Source organism: Antedon mediterranea, chromosome 2 (genome assembly GCF_964355755.1).
Source record: "Antedon mediterranea chromosome 2, ecAntMedi1.1, whole genome shotgun sequence".
In the NCBI taxonomy this organism is placed as follows: Eukaryota; Metazoa; Echinodermata; class Crinoidea; order Comatulida; family Antedonidae; genus Antedon; species Antedon mediterranea.
This window is the reverse complement of record NC_092671.1, coordinates 14,717,632-14,734,277: the sequence shown is the minus strand read 5'-3', so window position 1 is coordinate 14,734,277 and position 16,646 is coordinate 14,717,632. Positions and strand designations below refer to the sequence as shown.

Here is a 16,646-nt window from a genome sequence, read left to right as displayed (position 1 = left end):
TGAATTATTCAATTAAAAGACCCACAGCATTTATTGTAAACAAATTAAGGAGAATAATAAACAATATGTACATCTTTCACTGAAAATGTCTGCGATATTTATTAGGACACAAACAATTCGATATTCTAATTACAGCAATTATTTATTTATTTGCGATTACAATTTTATGTGTAATACAGAGGAAATATTATGAAAAATAAAAAAAAATTACATACACCACATTTTGAAATAAAGAAACATTATGATGACGTGCGAAAGTAATATAAGCAGACTAATAAAAGATAATCAAATTCTAGAGAGAAGTTTTCTGTAACGGTTTTTAGATTTGGATTTTTTATTGTTTAAATTTGAATAAAATATAGGCCTACCTAGGCTATTAATCTGAGCCTGTCGTAACTACAGGGACACAAGAAATAGCTTTATTGTGATAAAGATAAAGATAAAATATAGCTTTTATTTATATAACTACTCTTTACACTTTGCCAGATTTTATATCAAAGTTTTTTCAGTTGTATTTTTAGAGAGGGCGCACTTCCATATGCATTAATAATAATGTCGGCTTCACGTTGCTTCTACAAACTGTCATTAAATCCTGGTTTATTAGATGTTTGTAGTAGAAAAAGCTCTTTAAATTTCCATCAGCAGATAAGGCAATGTCATTATGGTTCGCTTGTTTCAACTTCTTTACCTGATGTGCAATCTGAAATTGATCGTAAGTAAACTTTATTCTGTAGGCTCCCCTGCATGGGTGAGCTAGCCTATTCATTGAAATTGTGTGTGGGCCCAGCCAGAGGAGGTTGATTCAAAACCGACAGCCGCATGCAAATGAATTATGTAGGCCTAGGTTTAGCCTTTTCAATAACTACTTAGATAGAAGCTTAACTTTAAATTTTTCTAAAAAATCTATGTCCTGATCTAAACATCACTTTCTTGGCACAGTAATATTTTTTTAAAAAATGCAATTATTATATAGTAGGCCTACTAGAATAGATAGTTTAGTAGTAGAGCCTGAGTGAGGGCTGCATGTGTTATGCGCGATTTGAACGATTTGCGCAATTTGAAATTGCGCAAAAAAATCCTTGCGCAATTTGAAATTGCGCAAAGAATTCTTGCGCAATTTCAAATTGCGCAATCAACTTGCGCAATTTCAAATTGCGCAAGAAAATCTTTGCGCAATTTTAAATTGCGCTGCACAATTTGTAAATTGCGCAAGATAGTTCTTGCGCAATATGACACCTTTGCGCAATTTGAAAACGAACTGTAAATTTTCCCATACATGGCTAGGCTAGGCCTAGGCAGAGGAGTTTAAAATTTAGTATTTTATTATATAAATAAGACCATTTCAATGAAGATAATGTTTAATACTCACTTTTTAAGTTTTTAATATTAGTTTAAGCTAGGCCATGTAACCTAGTCAGTATCAGTAGTCCAGACCCTAGCTAGGCTAGAGTAGTATAGCCGGCCGCCCGCGCCGCGCCCGTCTGGTGGAACACCACCGCTTCGTTTTCCTTCGTCCGTTCTTCGACGGTATGCTAACTTATAACAATATTTGCACTACTAAAATAAGGAAATGCGATATTTATCTTTAATTTTGAATCATTCTTAGAAATTACTATAAAAATATGGGTGTGCATGATTTCACAATCTGTCGAAAAACCTTGCGCAATTTGCAGATTACTTGCGCAATTTAATACGTTGCTTGCGCAATTTGAAACACATGTTTCAATTCAAATTGCGCAAGGATTTTTTTTGCGCAATTTCAAATTGCGCAAATCGTTCAAATCGCGCATAACACATGCATGATATTTATGGAGGCTAGGTCTCCTGTATGGGCTATCTATATAGGCTAGGCTATAAATAATAGAGGGATTTTTATGCCTAGAATAAAATGGCCTATATATATTTGAAATGTTGTTTGTTTGTAAATACACTGTATTCAATGAAATGACATTTGATTTTTTCCTGTAGAAAATATTGTTTCTTTTATAACTTATATGTAGGATCCTCGCATCATTCTCAAAGAGGCAAGGCCATGAGGGCATTAAATATGAGACTGCGTAGAAAAAGTCCTGTAAGTATCTAATATGATCTTTATATTCTCAAGTTTAAATCTCTTAAAATCACTGTAATCTGTATAATGACAGCAGTTTGTGTTTAGTTATTTATCTGAAGTAATAAATTATGTTAATAATATGTGGTAGCAGAATATTAAAAACAATTCAATAAAATAAAAAGTTACCATGCAGTAAACATCCAATCAACTGCAAGATTCATTTTTCAATCTATTATTTTAAGTTGCCAGATCCTCGAGAGTCAAGGATGCAAGAGGACCAAGATTGGTCAAATGTGTACCCTACTGCAGCCTCTTTCAAGTGGTCAGCCGTTCCTCTTCCACTGAGAATGGGGTATCCTGTAAAACGGGGTATACCACCTCACAAATATGGCAATGCTGAACTAATAAAGGTAAACAAATTTATTAAGCACATTTTTTCTATTTATTTCCAGTCCCTCTTTCATGCATTGTTATTTTCTATGTAGATTTTATATGTGATCTTTATTGTACAGTCAACTTTTGATTTTTATATTAGATTCCAAATTTTCTACATCTTACCCCTCCGGCGATCAAGAAGCAATGCGCGGCATTGAAAGGTAATCTCAAATTAATTAATTGATTTAAATAACTATGATTTATTTGTGTTTTTTTTTATAAATATTGGTTGGTTGATTGATATGATAATCAAAACAAATTAACATACTTTTCAGTTTTACTTTCAGTTCATTTTAACAGGTTTGTTTACTACGTGTCTCTATTAAGAGGACCCATTTAGGACCCCAAAAAATACAGATGTTTCTATGTATGAGTTCTACCTTAATTGTATTATTAACAATTACAGGGTTATCCTCATTTTCTGTTTTGTCGTATTAGTTTTTACGAGCATATTGAATAAATCAATTTAAATTTATTATACAGAATTGTGTACTCAGTGGCCAGAGAAGTTAAAAGAAGATAGTGAACTATGTCAGAGGATGTTTCCATTGGAAGTTGAGTTGTCGGACTACGTTCACTCAGGACCTTCACTAAGACATCCTGATGCCAGGATTGTTTCAATTAAGGTACTTCAAGATGATTTGCAACCACATGTACAACCTAAGCATATTGTGTCACTGGTCGGACATATAATCTACCACGTTCCAATGTCCCTTCATGCGCACAATGAATTTTGTAGTAGTACTTTGGTATTAGTATTTAATAATATATTGTTTGAAGGTTTGCATGGCGAAATCAATTGTTGATATAAAGTTTGCGGTACACCACGTATATTAGTTCTGAAAAGAACTGTTGAGTTTCTCGACGTTTCGATCAATATGCTTCGATCGTCTTTAGGAGAGAGGTTCTTTTCAGAACTAATATACCGTATATTTCGGTGTATAAGTCGCACTTTTGACACGCAAATTTGACCTCTAAATTAAGGGTGCGTCTTATACACCGAACATAAATGCCTCACCACACAGATTATACATAGGCCTAGGCTATCGTCACCTCGTTTGCTAGGCCTGAGTAGGCTAGGCCTAGCTACAGTAACTAACTAACGTAACGGCAACCTGCTTCTGCTTAGGCCTAGTTTTCAAGTCATTTTAGCATGATGTTATACTAAATATGATGAAAAGATTTGTTCATTATGGCGCTCCGATAAAATTTCATTTGTAAACGTTTACGTCGTACGATTGGAATAGTATTTATTTATACAGTAGTTATACGCACGATCGCCGTACCCCAAGCGCAAGCCCTTCTTTTGGTGGCACATGGTGTACGGTATTCGACTAGTATATTCTCCAGGTGATTATAGCATGGACCTAGCGTACACACTTCTCGGATACAAAGATACTAATCGAATACGATTGTCGGTGAAAACGTGCGCCCTCTCGAAATGATCGAGCGAGGCTAGCCCACACACGTGCGTGTTACACACACGGTCATGCACTCGATGTTGCGGCGAAACTCATGAATAACAAGTTAGAAAGAACTTGTTGAGGCTGGGCGCGGCCGAGCTTAGGTAAGAAAAAACCTAAATAAAGGACGCCGTTGTAGATATAACAAAATATATTATTACAATAATATTGATTACAATTTAAAAAAACATTTTTTTGATGAAATATAAGGTGCGTCTTATACATCGACGATATAAAAAATACCGATATTTTACTCTCAGTTGGGGGTGCGTCTTATACACAGGTGCGACTTATACACCGAAATATACGGTACATGGTGTACCGCAAACTTTATATCAACATACTTAATAACAGTTATCAATGAATGTAAAACATGCTGTAAGACTCAAGACTAAACTTCAATATGTCTGCTTCATTTCACTGCCTGATCTAGAGTTTCAGCGGTGGTAATACAATTTACGAGTGTACGCCGGGCATACAACACCCAGGGTATGGTTATCATGGTAACCAGTTCATGTAGCAGTAAACAATAATATATGAATATCACAAATTTACATGATGTTCCTACGTTAGGTTTAAAAGCTACAGTTCTAACTGTACTTTGTTTTAAATATTTTTAGGTAAATCTAGACTCAATACCTTTGGATGAACATGCTCGGTGGAAATTTATTCAGCTAGTTGGTGAAAGATATGATCAAGCAACCAACACAGTTAAAATTACTACAGATAGGTAATTACAGATTAAACATGTGCTATACTAAGTGGATCAGCCAATACATGTGTCAAAGATTGTTAAGATGCCATAATCATATAGTAATTAAATGTTTTCATTCTATTTCAGATGCCCTCTGAGGAAACAGAATTATGACTATGCATTGTATTTACTTACAGTATTATTTCATGAGTCTTGGGTAAGTAGAATCTAAGATATTATACTGTACTAAACAATCACTAGCTCAGTGGTTTAAATGTATTCAGAAGCCATTGGTTCGAGACAAAATTCTACAGCTAGTTAATAAGTTTCATTGTTAAAAAGCCCATTATCTCATGTATCTAACATGCCCTTCTCCACCAACTGTAGGTATGTTTTCATTGTATTTCGGTATTACTTTTTAAAACATTAATTTGATAGGTGACTGAACCATGGGAGAATGATATCACACCTGATGATATGGAGCATTATATGTGGGATCTACAGCCATCAAAGACAAACATGCTAAAGGTGCTGGCTAGAAACAAAAGACAGGTATAGAATTTGCTTTAAAATGAAAAAATAGTTTTTCTTCTTTTTTTAAAAGTTTGCATGTTAAACACCAGTAAACACTATGGAATGAGTTACACCATATGTTTCCAAAAGGAAAACAAGTTAGAAATGTTTCGATGTTTTTTTTTTACTGTCTTCTGTAGTAATTCCAGGCAAGGCGATTATAAAGTGGCAGTCTAAGGTGATTGGTTTCACAAAACCACCCAAGTTTCAAATCACCTCAACCAAATCGAAACGCAGAGACTTTTTATAATCAATTGCACATTCACATTTATACCAAATGTCACTGTTATGTAAGAATATAAAAAGATTTAATTTTATCATTTAGGGTGATTCGTTGCATGAAGTTTCAGAAGCAGAAGAAGAAGAATTATTGAATACTGATGGTGTTAAGGAATTCGGAACAGCAGTTGAAACTCTCATGAATTCAGGTGAAACTGAAGAAGCAATAGACACTTATAAACACACTGTTCTGAAGTTACTTCACTCCAACATTGAGCTAACACCAGAACTCAGTGGTGTGGCAAAACACCTGAACAATGTTGGAGAGTGTTTAGTTTCTAGTAGCTCTGGAGTTGTTACTGAGACTTCTGAATTGTCCAGTAATAATAATAGTGAGAGATCTGAAGATGTTAGTAGCTCTGGAGTTGTTACTGAAACTTCTGAATTGTCCAGTAATAGTGAGAGCTCCGAAGATTCTAGTAGTTCTGGAGATGCCATTGAGACTTCTGAATTGTCTAGTAATAGTGAGAGCTCCGAAGATTCTAGTAGTAGCAGTTCAGATAGTGATGATGATAGCAAGTAGAACGTCTTAATAGCCCAACGGCACATTCAGAAGATAGGTTTATACATGATAATTATCCTTTATCACACACAAAGTAATATAGATGGCAATATTTTATTTGATTGGAAGGAAGACAATTAAACATTTGTGGTGGATAATTTTTATAATCAAATTACTGCCATATAAAACATGTATCAAATTTTCAATAAAACTCAAAAAAGTCGAATGGACAGTTGTGAAACGAATTATGTCATTATAGATTGAGAGTGTACCAACATAAAAAAATATATTCTTTTATTATTTTTACTGTATTGGTGTAACCTACCATGACATCATTTGTATTAGTGTAACCTATTATGAATAAGGCAGAAAATGACTATACTGTAATTATGTTTTTTAAAAACCTCTGATGGAGTGACATCCTGTTGAGACAGATAAATCCAAATTGTGTGCGTAACCTTCCCCACACTAAAGCCATGACTGCACTACACACACAATACTGTACATTTCTCTAAATGTGATGTCTGTACTAATGCAGCTGAAAAACACAAGCAACTTCAAATGTATTGATCACAGCCAAAAGCAATTTATTTAGTGAAATGCTAGAAATAGTAAGCTGTTGATCTTTATAACCTTATCTTATATACAATTTGTGTATAATTTTAATAATCACACCAAAACATTGCAAATATATAGTTTATATTAACCTTTCCCTCATTTCATAGATATGAGTGGTATATTTCCTGATTAAATACTTGCTTAAAATATAACAAACTTAAATTTTACATGAGATACAGACATGCAGTGATTTTTGTTTCAGGGGCATGTATGAATTAAATTTGCATACAAAAAATACAATAATAGTATACTAATGGGCTTCACAGTAATTGTGTATGCTAGTATTCAGGACACACAATTTACTGTAATAGTAAGGTTTTAGTAATACAGAATTAAACTAATAATTTGTTTTTGCAAGATGCTATAAATGAGTATATAAAGAATTTCAGATACTATGTATTATTATACCTATATAAAAATAATCTAAGCAATTTTACTTATATAACATTCAACTTACTATGCTTAAAGATTATTATGTTTACTACAGTAGTTGATGTGTCAAGAGTTTCTGAATTTGGCAGGTGACCACACTGGAGCCCTGTGGCCTAAATTAACAAAGATTACCTCCAGTAGTACACACTGCAGAGCACAGTATTAGGGAGCAATACCCACTACTCATTCTCCTTATGATATTGGTTACCTCCCTTATCATTTTAATACAAGTCAATATAAACTCCCACATACACATTTTTAATGCATGGCTCAAACAGTACATATTTACTCACTTGGCCACTTTTTTACAATATGTCTACTAAACAAATATATATTCCTTAAAAAAATTATTTCTTTTTTTATAATTCAGTAATCAAACGCATACATGTTATCCCAAGAAGGCCAACGTAAAAATACAAAGAGGCTCAATCAACTAACAACAGCCTTATTAATCTTGACCCATTTAATTCTTTTTTTTTTAGATAAATACTTTGGTATTTTTTGATGGTACGGTATAGAATTTAGAAGGAACAACATAAATCTTAATAAAAATATACAATTACAAATTATAAAAACTAACATAAACATTCCAACTAGTAATCTATCATTAGCATATTGCAACATACACTTAATTAATAATTGATAATAATAATGATGATAATAAAGTTTCTAAAAGTATGCATAATAGAGTTGTGTAGAAAGAGAGATTATTCACACAAATGATGGCCATTAACTTACCAACACACTATTATCAGTGGTGCATAGGCATCTACATAGGAGGGAGGGTGGCTGCTCCTCTAGATTTAAAAAAAGGTCAATGCAAAAGATAGGACATATGTTAACTTCAGCCCTTTATTTACACAGCGAGTCTCACCTATTGAAATTCTTGGATCTGCCACTGAGGGGTATGTTAGGTGGCCATCATTTCATTAACATGCAGTTTATAAAGTGATCATTTATATTTTCTTTATGATATACATTAGCCTGAATGATTTACACAGTGTATAATTCAAAACATTCACAACATTATTCAAACCAAGAGTTTATAGGTGTTACAACCACGAATTGATCTTGGTAAATTCTAGATAGCAACTTATAAACAACAGGAATCAATAGTATATACTTTAATTTGAATGCTTATACAGTAACCACCCTATATAATGAAAACTATATTTAAATTAATTTATTCAAAGCCACTATTACTCATCTATCAGAATCACTTGAAACAATTGCTGTTAATATTAGTTTTCAAAAATCAATCAATATCATCCAAATGAACTGGCACCCCAAATGAAATCAACAATATTATTGTAATCATAATCAATTGCAACTAAAAATATTTTAAACCAGGAAGTAATTTCTTCAACTCAGCATCAACCAGAAAATTCCCCACCCTCAACAAATATGTTAGATCATGTTCCACTTTTGAAGTCATGTGGTTAATAACATCATTCAATGCTAAATTACAAAAATGAATCATTTACAGATTATACTGCAGAGGTTGTACAACCTAGCTTTTCATTTCAAATGTATCCATAACTTACAGAAGAAAATTTAAAAAATTACAAAATTTTCTAGCAGAGAATTGAGGATGTATACAAGGTGTTTGTGGCGACCAAAGGCTTATGCACGATACTGTCAGTTAATTTACATGGTGAATGTCCCAGCGAAAATCCAGGATTAATTTATGTTTTTAAAAGAAACAGGGACAAGAGGAAGGAGTAGGATGATGATACAATCCATGGCCAAAACAAATTACACCTTAATTTTTCAAGCACCATAATCTTTCAAAAGAATTTTACATATAACATGTTTTCCACCAAAAGTCTTATTAAACAGACTGAATAAATAATAAATAACTCTTATTATTTATATAGAGTATCATACTAGTTAACTCGTGGGAGATATGAAACTATTTTATAGTGTGCTAAAAGCATATAAATCTTAAGGTGTAAACTGTACTGAGAAAACAAATCACTTAATTGCGATGTTTCGGATGCAATTCAAGTAGTTATTTCCCATCATAAATTTATTAATAAATTTTAATAACTGAGTTCCACAATTTCATTAATAGTGTATTGGAGTAGCATTATATCTTTTTCGTGCAAGAGGGAATAGTTCCTTAATATTAAATGCTTTTAATTTGTAGCTCTGAATGCAAATCACACCTTATTGAACTTAACACTGGTAGTGAACTGACTTTGTTATGTACATGTAACCTATCATATTGTTGAATGAAAATCCTAATTATCGACTTTTTAATTAATAATTTGTATTACATCATAGTCAATATATCAGTTAATAAGATAATTATTCAAAATTACTGAATAACAAATCTGGGTAAATATTAGTTGAATCATCAAACTGTTACAAACATGTTGTGTGGAATTTCACTTAATAAATAAAATTATCCATTATCAATACAGCTACAGTACAATTCATACTCTATGTATCTTTAAGTTATTTAACAGTTTGTTCAACAAAAAAAATATTTGTCTTAGCTATAATCAAGTGGCAAAAATGACTTATTAACTTTAATAGATTGACATTCTGTGAAGACCTAATTATATTTAACAGTAGTTTATCCTTACTCTGAAGTAGGTCTATTGTTTTACTGGATGAGTATTGAAACTAGGTGCATATGTGTCCTATTTCACCCACCAATAACATGCTAAAACGAGTCACATCTGGCTTATGTCATATATATAAATGTCCTATTTTCAAGAAGATCCACTACTACAGCATCCTCCACTACTCTGTTGCGTTGGTTCATCATCAACAATAACGACTCGTCGACCAGCTCCGCCTCCCGACGGCCTACCCCCACCAACACCACCTTTTAGGAAATCATCTGATGACGTTTTCTCCATCATTCCTGGAAAACATTATTGATTGGTAAAACAAAAATACTGTGTAAAAACTGTCTTCTTACATACACATCTGTCCCAACAGTTTGTAACGCATTACAACAGTATACAATGTTAATTTAACAGTATAAATTGAAACTAAAAGTACAAAACAAAAGTTACATACAATTTAAATAAATAAAGTAATATATTATATATAAAATCAGCTTTGCAACATTAACAATAATTATGGTCAGTCTTAGTTCTTACCAGGTTTAGATAGGTAATATAATTTTACTATCTGACATCACGTTGGTTGATTTATTAATGCATTTTAGCTTTGTTGCATACAATATTATTATTAGTAGTAATTGTTCAATTATTATTATTAGTAATTGTTCAATAAGTCATATTGCCATCTTCGTGGTCATCAATTTATCAGAAATATTTTACATTATAAATAATTTATAAGCTCTCGGCAAACAATGATAAAAAGGAAAAAGCCTCACAAGAAATATTACCACAGTTTTTGTTATTTATCAAAATAAAGAAGGCCTGTAATAGAGGGACGTAGTCTTGGCCTTGACCCACACCAAAGTATCCGCATAAAAGTATCTGCGTCTCTGCCCTGATAATATATACAGTACTGTATTGTATAGAATTATTTAGCACTTGAGATTTCATTTCATTTTGATTACCGTTTATCCGATTATCGTTAAATTATGTACATTTTTTTAGCCTAGATACAATTAATTAAAGAAATGATGATGATTATGTATAAACTAACTACTACTTTCTGATTAAATGGAAATTAAGTTGGAAAACTCCATGGAAGGCAGCCAATGCACAATTATTGAAATAGGCAACATTGCCTAATTAGATGCTTATCTTTTGCTACTTTTTTCTGATTGGTGCATATCTTGTTTATCTTATATTCATTTTGATTGGCCAAATCATTTTCCATCTCAAGGCTTTTGAACTATAAATACGTCATGATCATGTGTAAATATGTTTTATTCCTGAAGATGAACAAACAAAATGGCTTGCCTCACTTTTTTCAGAGTTTGTTTTATATTATCATAGCCAACATTCATTTTGAAATAATCAATGAGGAAATAAATAACACTATACTTTGGGTCAGATATGATGCAACACAATAACGTAAGTTGAGTTGACCAATCATAAGCAGTTTGAATGATCCATCATGTTGTGATTTGTCAACAGATTTGCGTTGTGTCATAGTGGGAACCAAGCACTCCTTTAAACTTTCTGAGCCGAGTTGTGTAAATGTGTTGTAATGACTAGTGCATTAACAATGATACTCTGCTAGTTTTGGTATGTTTAACATAATGTACATGAATCGAAATATAAAACTTACGTTTACTAAGATCCAAAAAAAGTTCTTCAATTCCTTTATTAAGTTTTGCAGAAGTGTGAAAATGTTTAGCTCCTACGGATGATGCATACCTAACAACAAAAAAACAGAATTGTATTATTATTATTATTTTTATAATGCAAAATAAATGGATAAATGCAAATAAATTCTGAATTGACAAAAAATGTCACGCTGAATGAAAGATCAGCTAGACTGAGTGAAGAAAGAATCGCTATAATTGTTAATGGTTAGGAATTTATTAACAAGTCTCAAAGCACTGTAAAAAACAACTGAAAATTAGGTGAAAAGTACAAGAAAGCGGAAGTTAAAGCCAACACCTGAATCTTGGTTGGTTAAACTAAAACATTACCTCATCAGTCCAACAACAAAATAATAACAATGGTAACTTACGCTTCAGCTTCTGCTACAGACACATGTCGTTCCTTTTCTAAATCAATTTTATTTCCTGAAATAATATAATAAAAACAATTAGATAAGGTTGATAAAAAAACAAACATTGTATGTTCCACCTGCAAGGGTAATTGTGTTTTAATTATACAGTATTACCTAATCTAATCATTATACTGTAGGTTGAGATTGGAAACAAAATAGGAATAATAAATGGAAATAGTCTGTGTACAACAAGTAACAGTAACAATCTAATGCTCAATTGGCTATTGTCTTATCTTGTATTAACATCATAGCATAACAAGTGTTCAAATATCTTACCTGCTATACAAAGGCATATATCATTTCCCAACATTTTCTTTAATTCTCTGACCCAATTCTTTACCTGAAAATAGTGAAAGATAATATGCTAATAAGGTAATGATCATATACACATTTTTGAATTAAGGCCACTTACACAGAAGAGCTGTAATGGTAATAAAAATATAGACTATGTTATTCCTTATGACTACACACAATGCGGAGGAGACAGGTGGTTTCCGCTCAGAATATATACAGATTCTACTGGGGCGGTTTCTGCTCAGAATAGATACAGATTCTACCGGGGACAAGCTATGATGTTTTTCCGCTTACCGTTACCGATCGTCTGTGTAAATTGACCCTTACTGTAAGGTAAATTACTATAAAAGTCTACATTTTTACATTTAATTTCTTAAAATATCCAAAATGTATTGAAAGCTTGTTTAATTCTTATGATAACAAACATGTTCTATTGTTCTATACAGGTTGCATTCAAACAATGCACGCTTAATAACTTTCAGGAAATGAAATACAGTATTGGCAACACAGGTAGCATTCACATGCAACTAGGATAAGTTAGTTTCTAGGTAGGCTTGTTGTGATCTCATTTAAAGCATGAACAAGAACAGTAGCAAACCAGATGAGATTGCTATAATTAATACAAAATTGATTACATAACACGCTTACTGTACCTTAGTGAAAGAGTCTTCATCTGTTATATCATACACTAAAATAGCTCCATTACTATCTCTATAATAGATAGGGCCTAATGCATGAAATCTCTCCTGTCCTGCTGTATCCTGTGTAAAAAAAGTTAGTATAAGTACAAAGCCTAACATTTACCTCAGAGTAGTAATAAAGAATACTGTATTATTATTATTATTACCATCATCATTGCCTTACAAAACATAAATCTGTTTTTTACATGTACTACATTTAACTTTTTTTTTTACTATAAAAAAAGGTTACATTTATTATTTTTCAAGCAATAAAATACTCCAGCAGATAAGAGTGGGTGAAGAGAGAAATGACTGGAGTTGGTATATAATTAAAGACAAATCAAGATAACTGAGGTTTCTTAGGCTGTGTGCTTTGTTAAAATGAATAATTTCAGCCAGAGCTTTTTAGAAAAATTGTATTAAAATGTGACCCTGTACACTTCCACAATATCCTATTTAAAAATGTTTGAAATTCTCTCATTTTCCATCCTTTAAAATTCCAAGTATATTAAAATGTCTACATAACACAGATAATTACAGTAGTACGTTATGACACTTGAATAATCTTAATAATTGATAATGTATTTAAACATACAGTACTGTAATCTAATGAATATTAAATTAATGTTTAAAGATGAATCCAACTTGATGTGCAAGTATTATAGGCTTATATTATAATAACCCACACAACTGTACAGTACATTAATATTACGGTACTTTTACACTTCAACTGAAACTTAACACTTCTCAACATTTACTGATGTCTGGTGAGTGAGAAAGATTAAAAGTATCGCAAGACTATCTACTGTATCTATACTATTCATCTAAGTATTGTTTTATCATCATAGAAAATACCTGGTTTAACACAAAATATTATTGAAATTATGTTTAAAAATAAACATATTTTCCCTTTAAATTGTTTTTATTACTAAGTGTGATGGTCAAATTTTGTTTACACCAACGAACCAGTTTTTTTTAAACTGATATTTTAAACATTAAAAAAACAGTGATATTTCAATAATATTTACTATTTTGAAAAAAAAAACAATACAAAATTATTAATTTAATTTTTACATTGTAAAAAAAAGGATTGTCTTGACTGTTTACTGCCATTAGGAAGTATACTATTCTAAGGATAAATGTGGTTGTGAGCAAATTATTGGCATACTGTTAGTGTTAATTCAATTTCTGAGAATATGTTCAGTACTCCATGTAAAATCAATATTGACATAAACTGTGACATTAATGGTTAAAGTAATTTAATTATTAACTCAATTCAATTTTCAATTCAATTCAATTGCAATGAGAATCTTTAAAAATCAAAATCAATATTGACATAAACTGTGACATTATTTTATTTTATTTTATTTTATTCAGTCAAAACCAACAGCGATAAATACCGCCAATAACAGGTTTGAAACATAAAACAATACAACATCAAAAACGGTTAACAATAAAATACAGATAATATATATATATATATATATATATATATATATATATATATATATATATAACATAGATCGGCATTATGGTTAAAGTAATTTAATTATTAACTTAATTCAATTTTCAATTCAATTCAATTGCAATGAGAATCTTTAAAAGTCATGCATCAATCAATTAATGAACAATATTAGGTTTGATCAATCATATAATAATATTTTGTTTAAATATTGTGAAGTCTGTAAAAAATTCTTAATAACTTTAACAGTTGCTATTTCATTAATATGATTTATCATTGCTATATTGACAAGACTCGTTTTACCATTCAAAGAAGATGGGGTGCAAATATCTACTTCATATAGTCCTTCTAAACATGGAGGTATATACCTCCATGTTCTAACTAAGTACCTGGCCATGTTTAGAATAGTACTTCACCCTGCACCAACCCTTAGAATGTGTTTACAATGAAAACCAACAGGCCATAGTAGACTTTTCCCAAATGGCACAATAGTAGCCAATGAGCTTTTGATATTTAAATCCCTCGTATTATAAATGTATGCTATTTAAATGAAAATTTGTATCCACAATATATAGAACTGCACTTCCTGTTGATCATATCCTGACTGTAATTGATGTATAAAATGGTATCTTAGTCATCATGCAATGCCGTTAGATACTGTAAACAGTGTTAGGGTCAGTAAGCAAGTGTAGGTGGGTGTTCTCATTGGGCTGCTTACTTTCTTGTGATTATTTTTAAATTACTTAATACAGTAATTAGAATATGTGATACAAAACAGGTACAGCATTCAGGTAATCTAGTATGAAATGTTAACTAAAGTATGTTACAGTACATGTATTATCTTGTTTCAATAAACTATAAATAAAGAATAAATATGGCTGTACTGTAGAAGTATATTGGTCACATGTCACATCAGTCTAAATTTGTACAGTACAGTACTAATGTAACTACTCCAACCCCCCCCCCCCCTATTTCCGTTTTGGCATACCAATAGTCTAGATAGTAAGTTTGTAGTAGCTCTATTCCTGTATTATTAACTTTTTGCTCACTTACCCATACTGCCAGATTAACTCGTTTACCACCAATGTTTAACTTTTTATTTAGGAAAGACGCCTGAAAAATATTAATTTTAAAAACTTGCATTTTTAGGTACAGTAGTATTCGATATGCTAGTGCCTATCGGCACGGTAAACCGCGATGTAATTTACTATTTTCTATCAGCACTGTTGAATGACCATCTAATGTAGTCTGCTATGCGCAAAAAGTCACATGGTCAACTTTGCTGATAGAAAAAAATGAATTGGACGAGGACAAAATTAATTTGACCATGTATGTATGTGGTCAACCAAGTCAATGGCAATTCAATTCATCTTTTAGTGGTCTAATTTATATAAAAATATTAAGAATAAAAAATCTGTTTATAAATTGCATTTTAAAATACATGAACAATGTTTAAAACAAAAAAAGACGGACAATATTTAAAACTTATAAAATAGATCCTGGTGTTCTTTCCAGGAGAGGCAAATTAATATTTTAAAACATGTTCATAAGTAGCAAATGATTGAGGAATGAAATACTTGTTACACCGTTTAGTACGACTATACGAGGTTGACGTATACAAATATTATTACTATCTTATCTAGGCTAGGCCTATATGGCAGGAAAAGTATATTCCAAAGAGGCTGGTCGATCTGGGAGAGAATGTAGGCTCTACAATACTCAGTTCAGATTTATTTAGGTCTATAGGCTAGTAGTAGTAGTTAATATTAGGGCCTAGGCCTAGGCCCTACCTACCTAGGCCAGCCGCCAGCGCCTAACATACAAATTACAGTACAGACAGTATTTTAGTGTATAATTTGAATAGATTTGAAATACTATTTAAGTGTAAAATTACTTTACTTTTAATAGATTAGTTTCATTTCCTATAGGCCTACGTATCATTATTAATTAACAAGTCAGAATAATATGGAAATATGCAAGAACAAACCTGTAACGTTGAAAGGTGTTTGTCATTGAATTTATTTTCAACGTATCTCAAAACCAGTGAGGTTTTCCCAACACAACCTTCACCGAGTAAAACAACTTTAAAATTGTGGCCCCTGCCTGCTCCAGAATTTGTTGCAGCCATGGCACTAACTGTTCACTGGATAAAAGGATAAAAACAGTCCTACTGACTTAAGTCAGTCTACAAGAATTCCCACAGAATTAACCTCAATAAAAATAGAAATATTGTTACTATTGTGTGAAACCAAAACTCTCTTTTTCATCAGCAGAACATGGCTGACATCTACGATTTCGTGACGTCATGAGTCATATGAGGGCTCCCTTTAATTTTTAGTAAATTATAAAAAGTGTGGGCTGGGCTGCGATGGGGTAGGGGGAGGGGGGTGGGTGAGAAAATGTATTTTTGTCTTAATTTAATTTTACTTCATTTACTTTCCAAGATCCCTTTACACCAACTCATCTAGAATATACATTTTACCGTCA

At 31.8% G+C, this 16,646-nt stretch overlaps 2 protein-coding genes across 2 annotated transcripts; one reads left to right on the top strand and one right to left on the bottom strand.

The window, feature by feature from the left end:
- Positions 1–552: 552 nt before the first annotated feature.
- LOC140040521 (small ribosomal subunit protein mS35-like) lies at positions 553–7,290 on the top strand. The gene is made up of 9 exons (XM_072086522.1): positions 553–712; positions 2,001–2,071; positions 2,296–2,463; positions 2,589–2,649; positions 2,972–3,114; positions 4,572–4,681; positions 4,793–4,862; positions 5,084–5,197; positions 5,544–7,290. The coding sequence occupies exons 1-9, from the start codon at positions 553–555 to the stop codon at positions 6,018–6,020; spliced, it is 1,374 nt and encodes a 457-aa protein (XP_071942623.1). The 3' UTR covers positions 6,021–7,290.
- Positions 7,291–7,909: 619 nt separating this feature from the next.
- On the bottom strand, positions 7,910–16,434 carry LOC140040522 (ras-related protein Rab-21-like). The gene is made up of 7 exons (XM_072086523.1): positions 16,147–16,434; positions 15,213–15,272; positions 12,671–12,778; positions 12,000–12,063; positions 11,682–11,736; positions 11,274–11,362; positions 7,910–9,924 (listed from the first exon to the last, which is right to left on the bottom strand). Exons 1-7 carry the CDS (start codon positions 16,285–16,287, stop codon positions 9,770–9,772), a joined length of 672 nt encoding a protein of 223 aa, XP_071942624.1. The 5' UTR covers positions 16,288–16,434; the 3' UTR covers positions 7,910–9,769.
- Between the last annotated feature and the right edge of the window lie 212 nt (positions 16,435–16,646).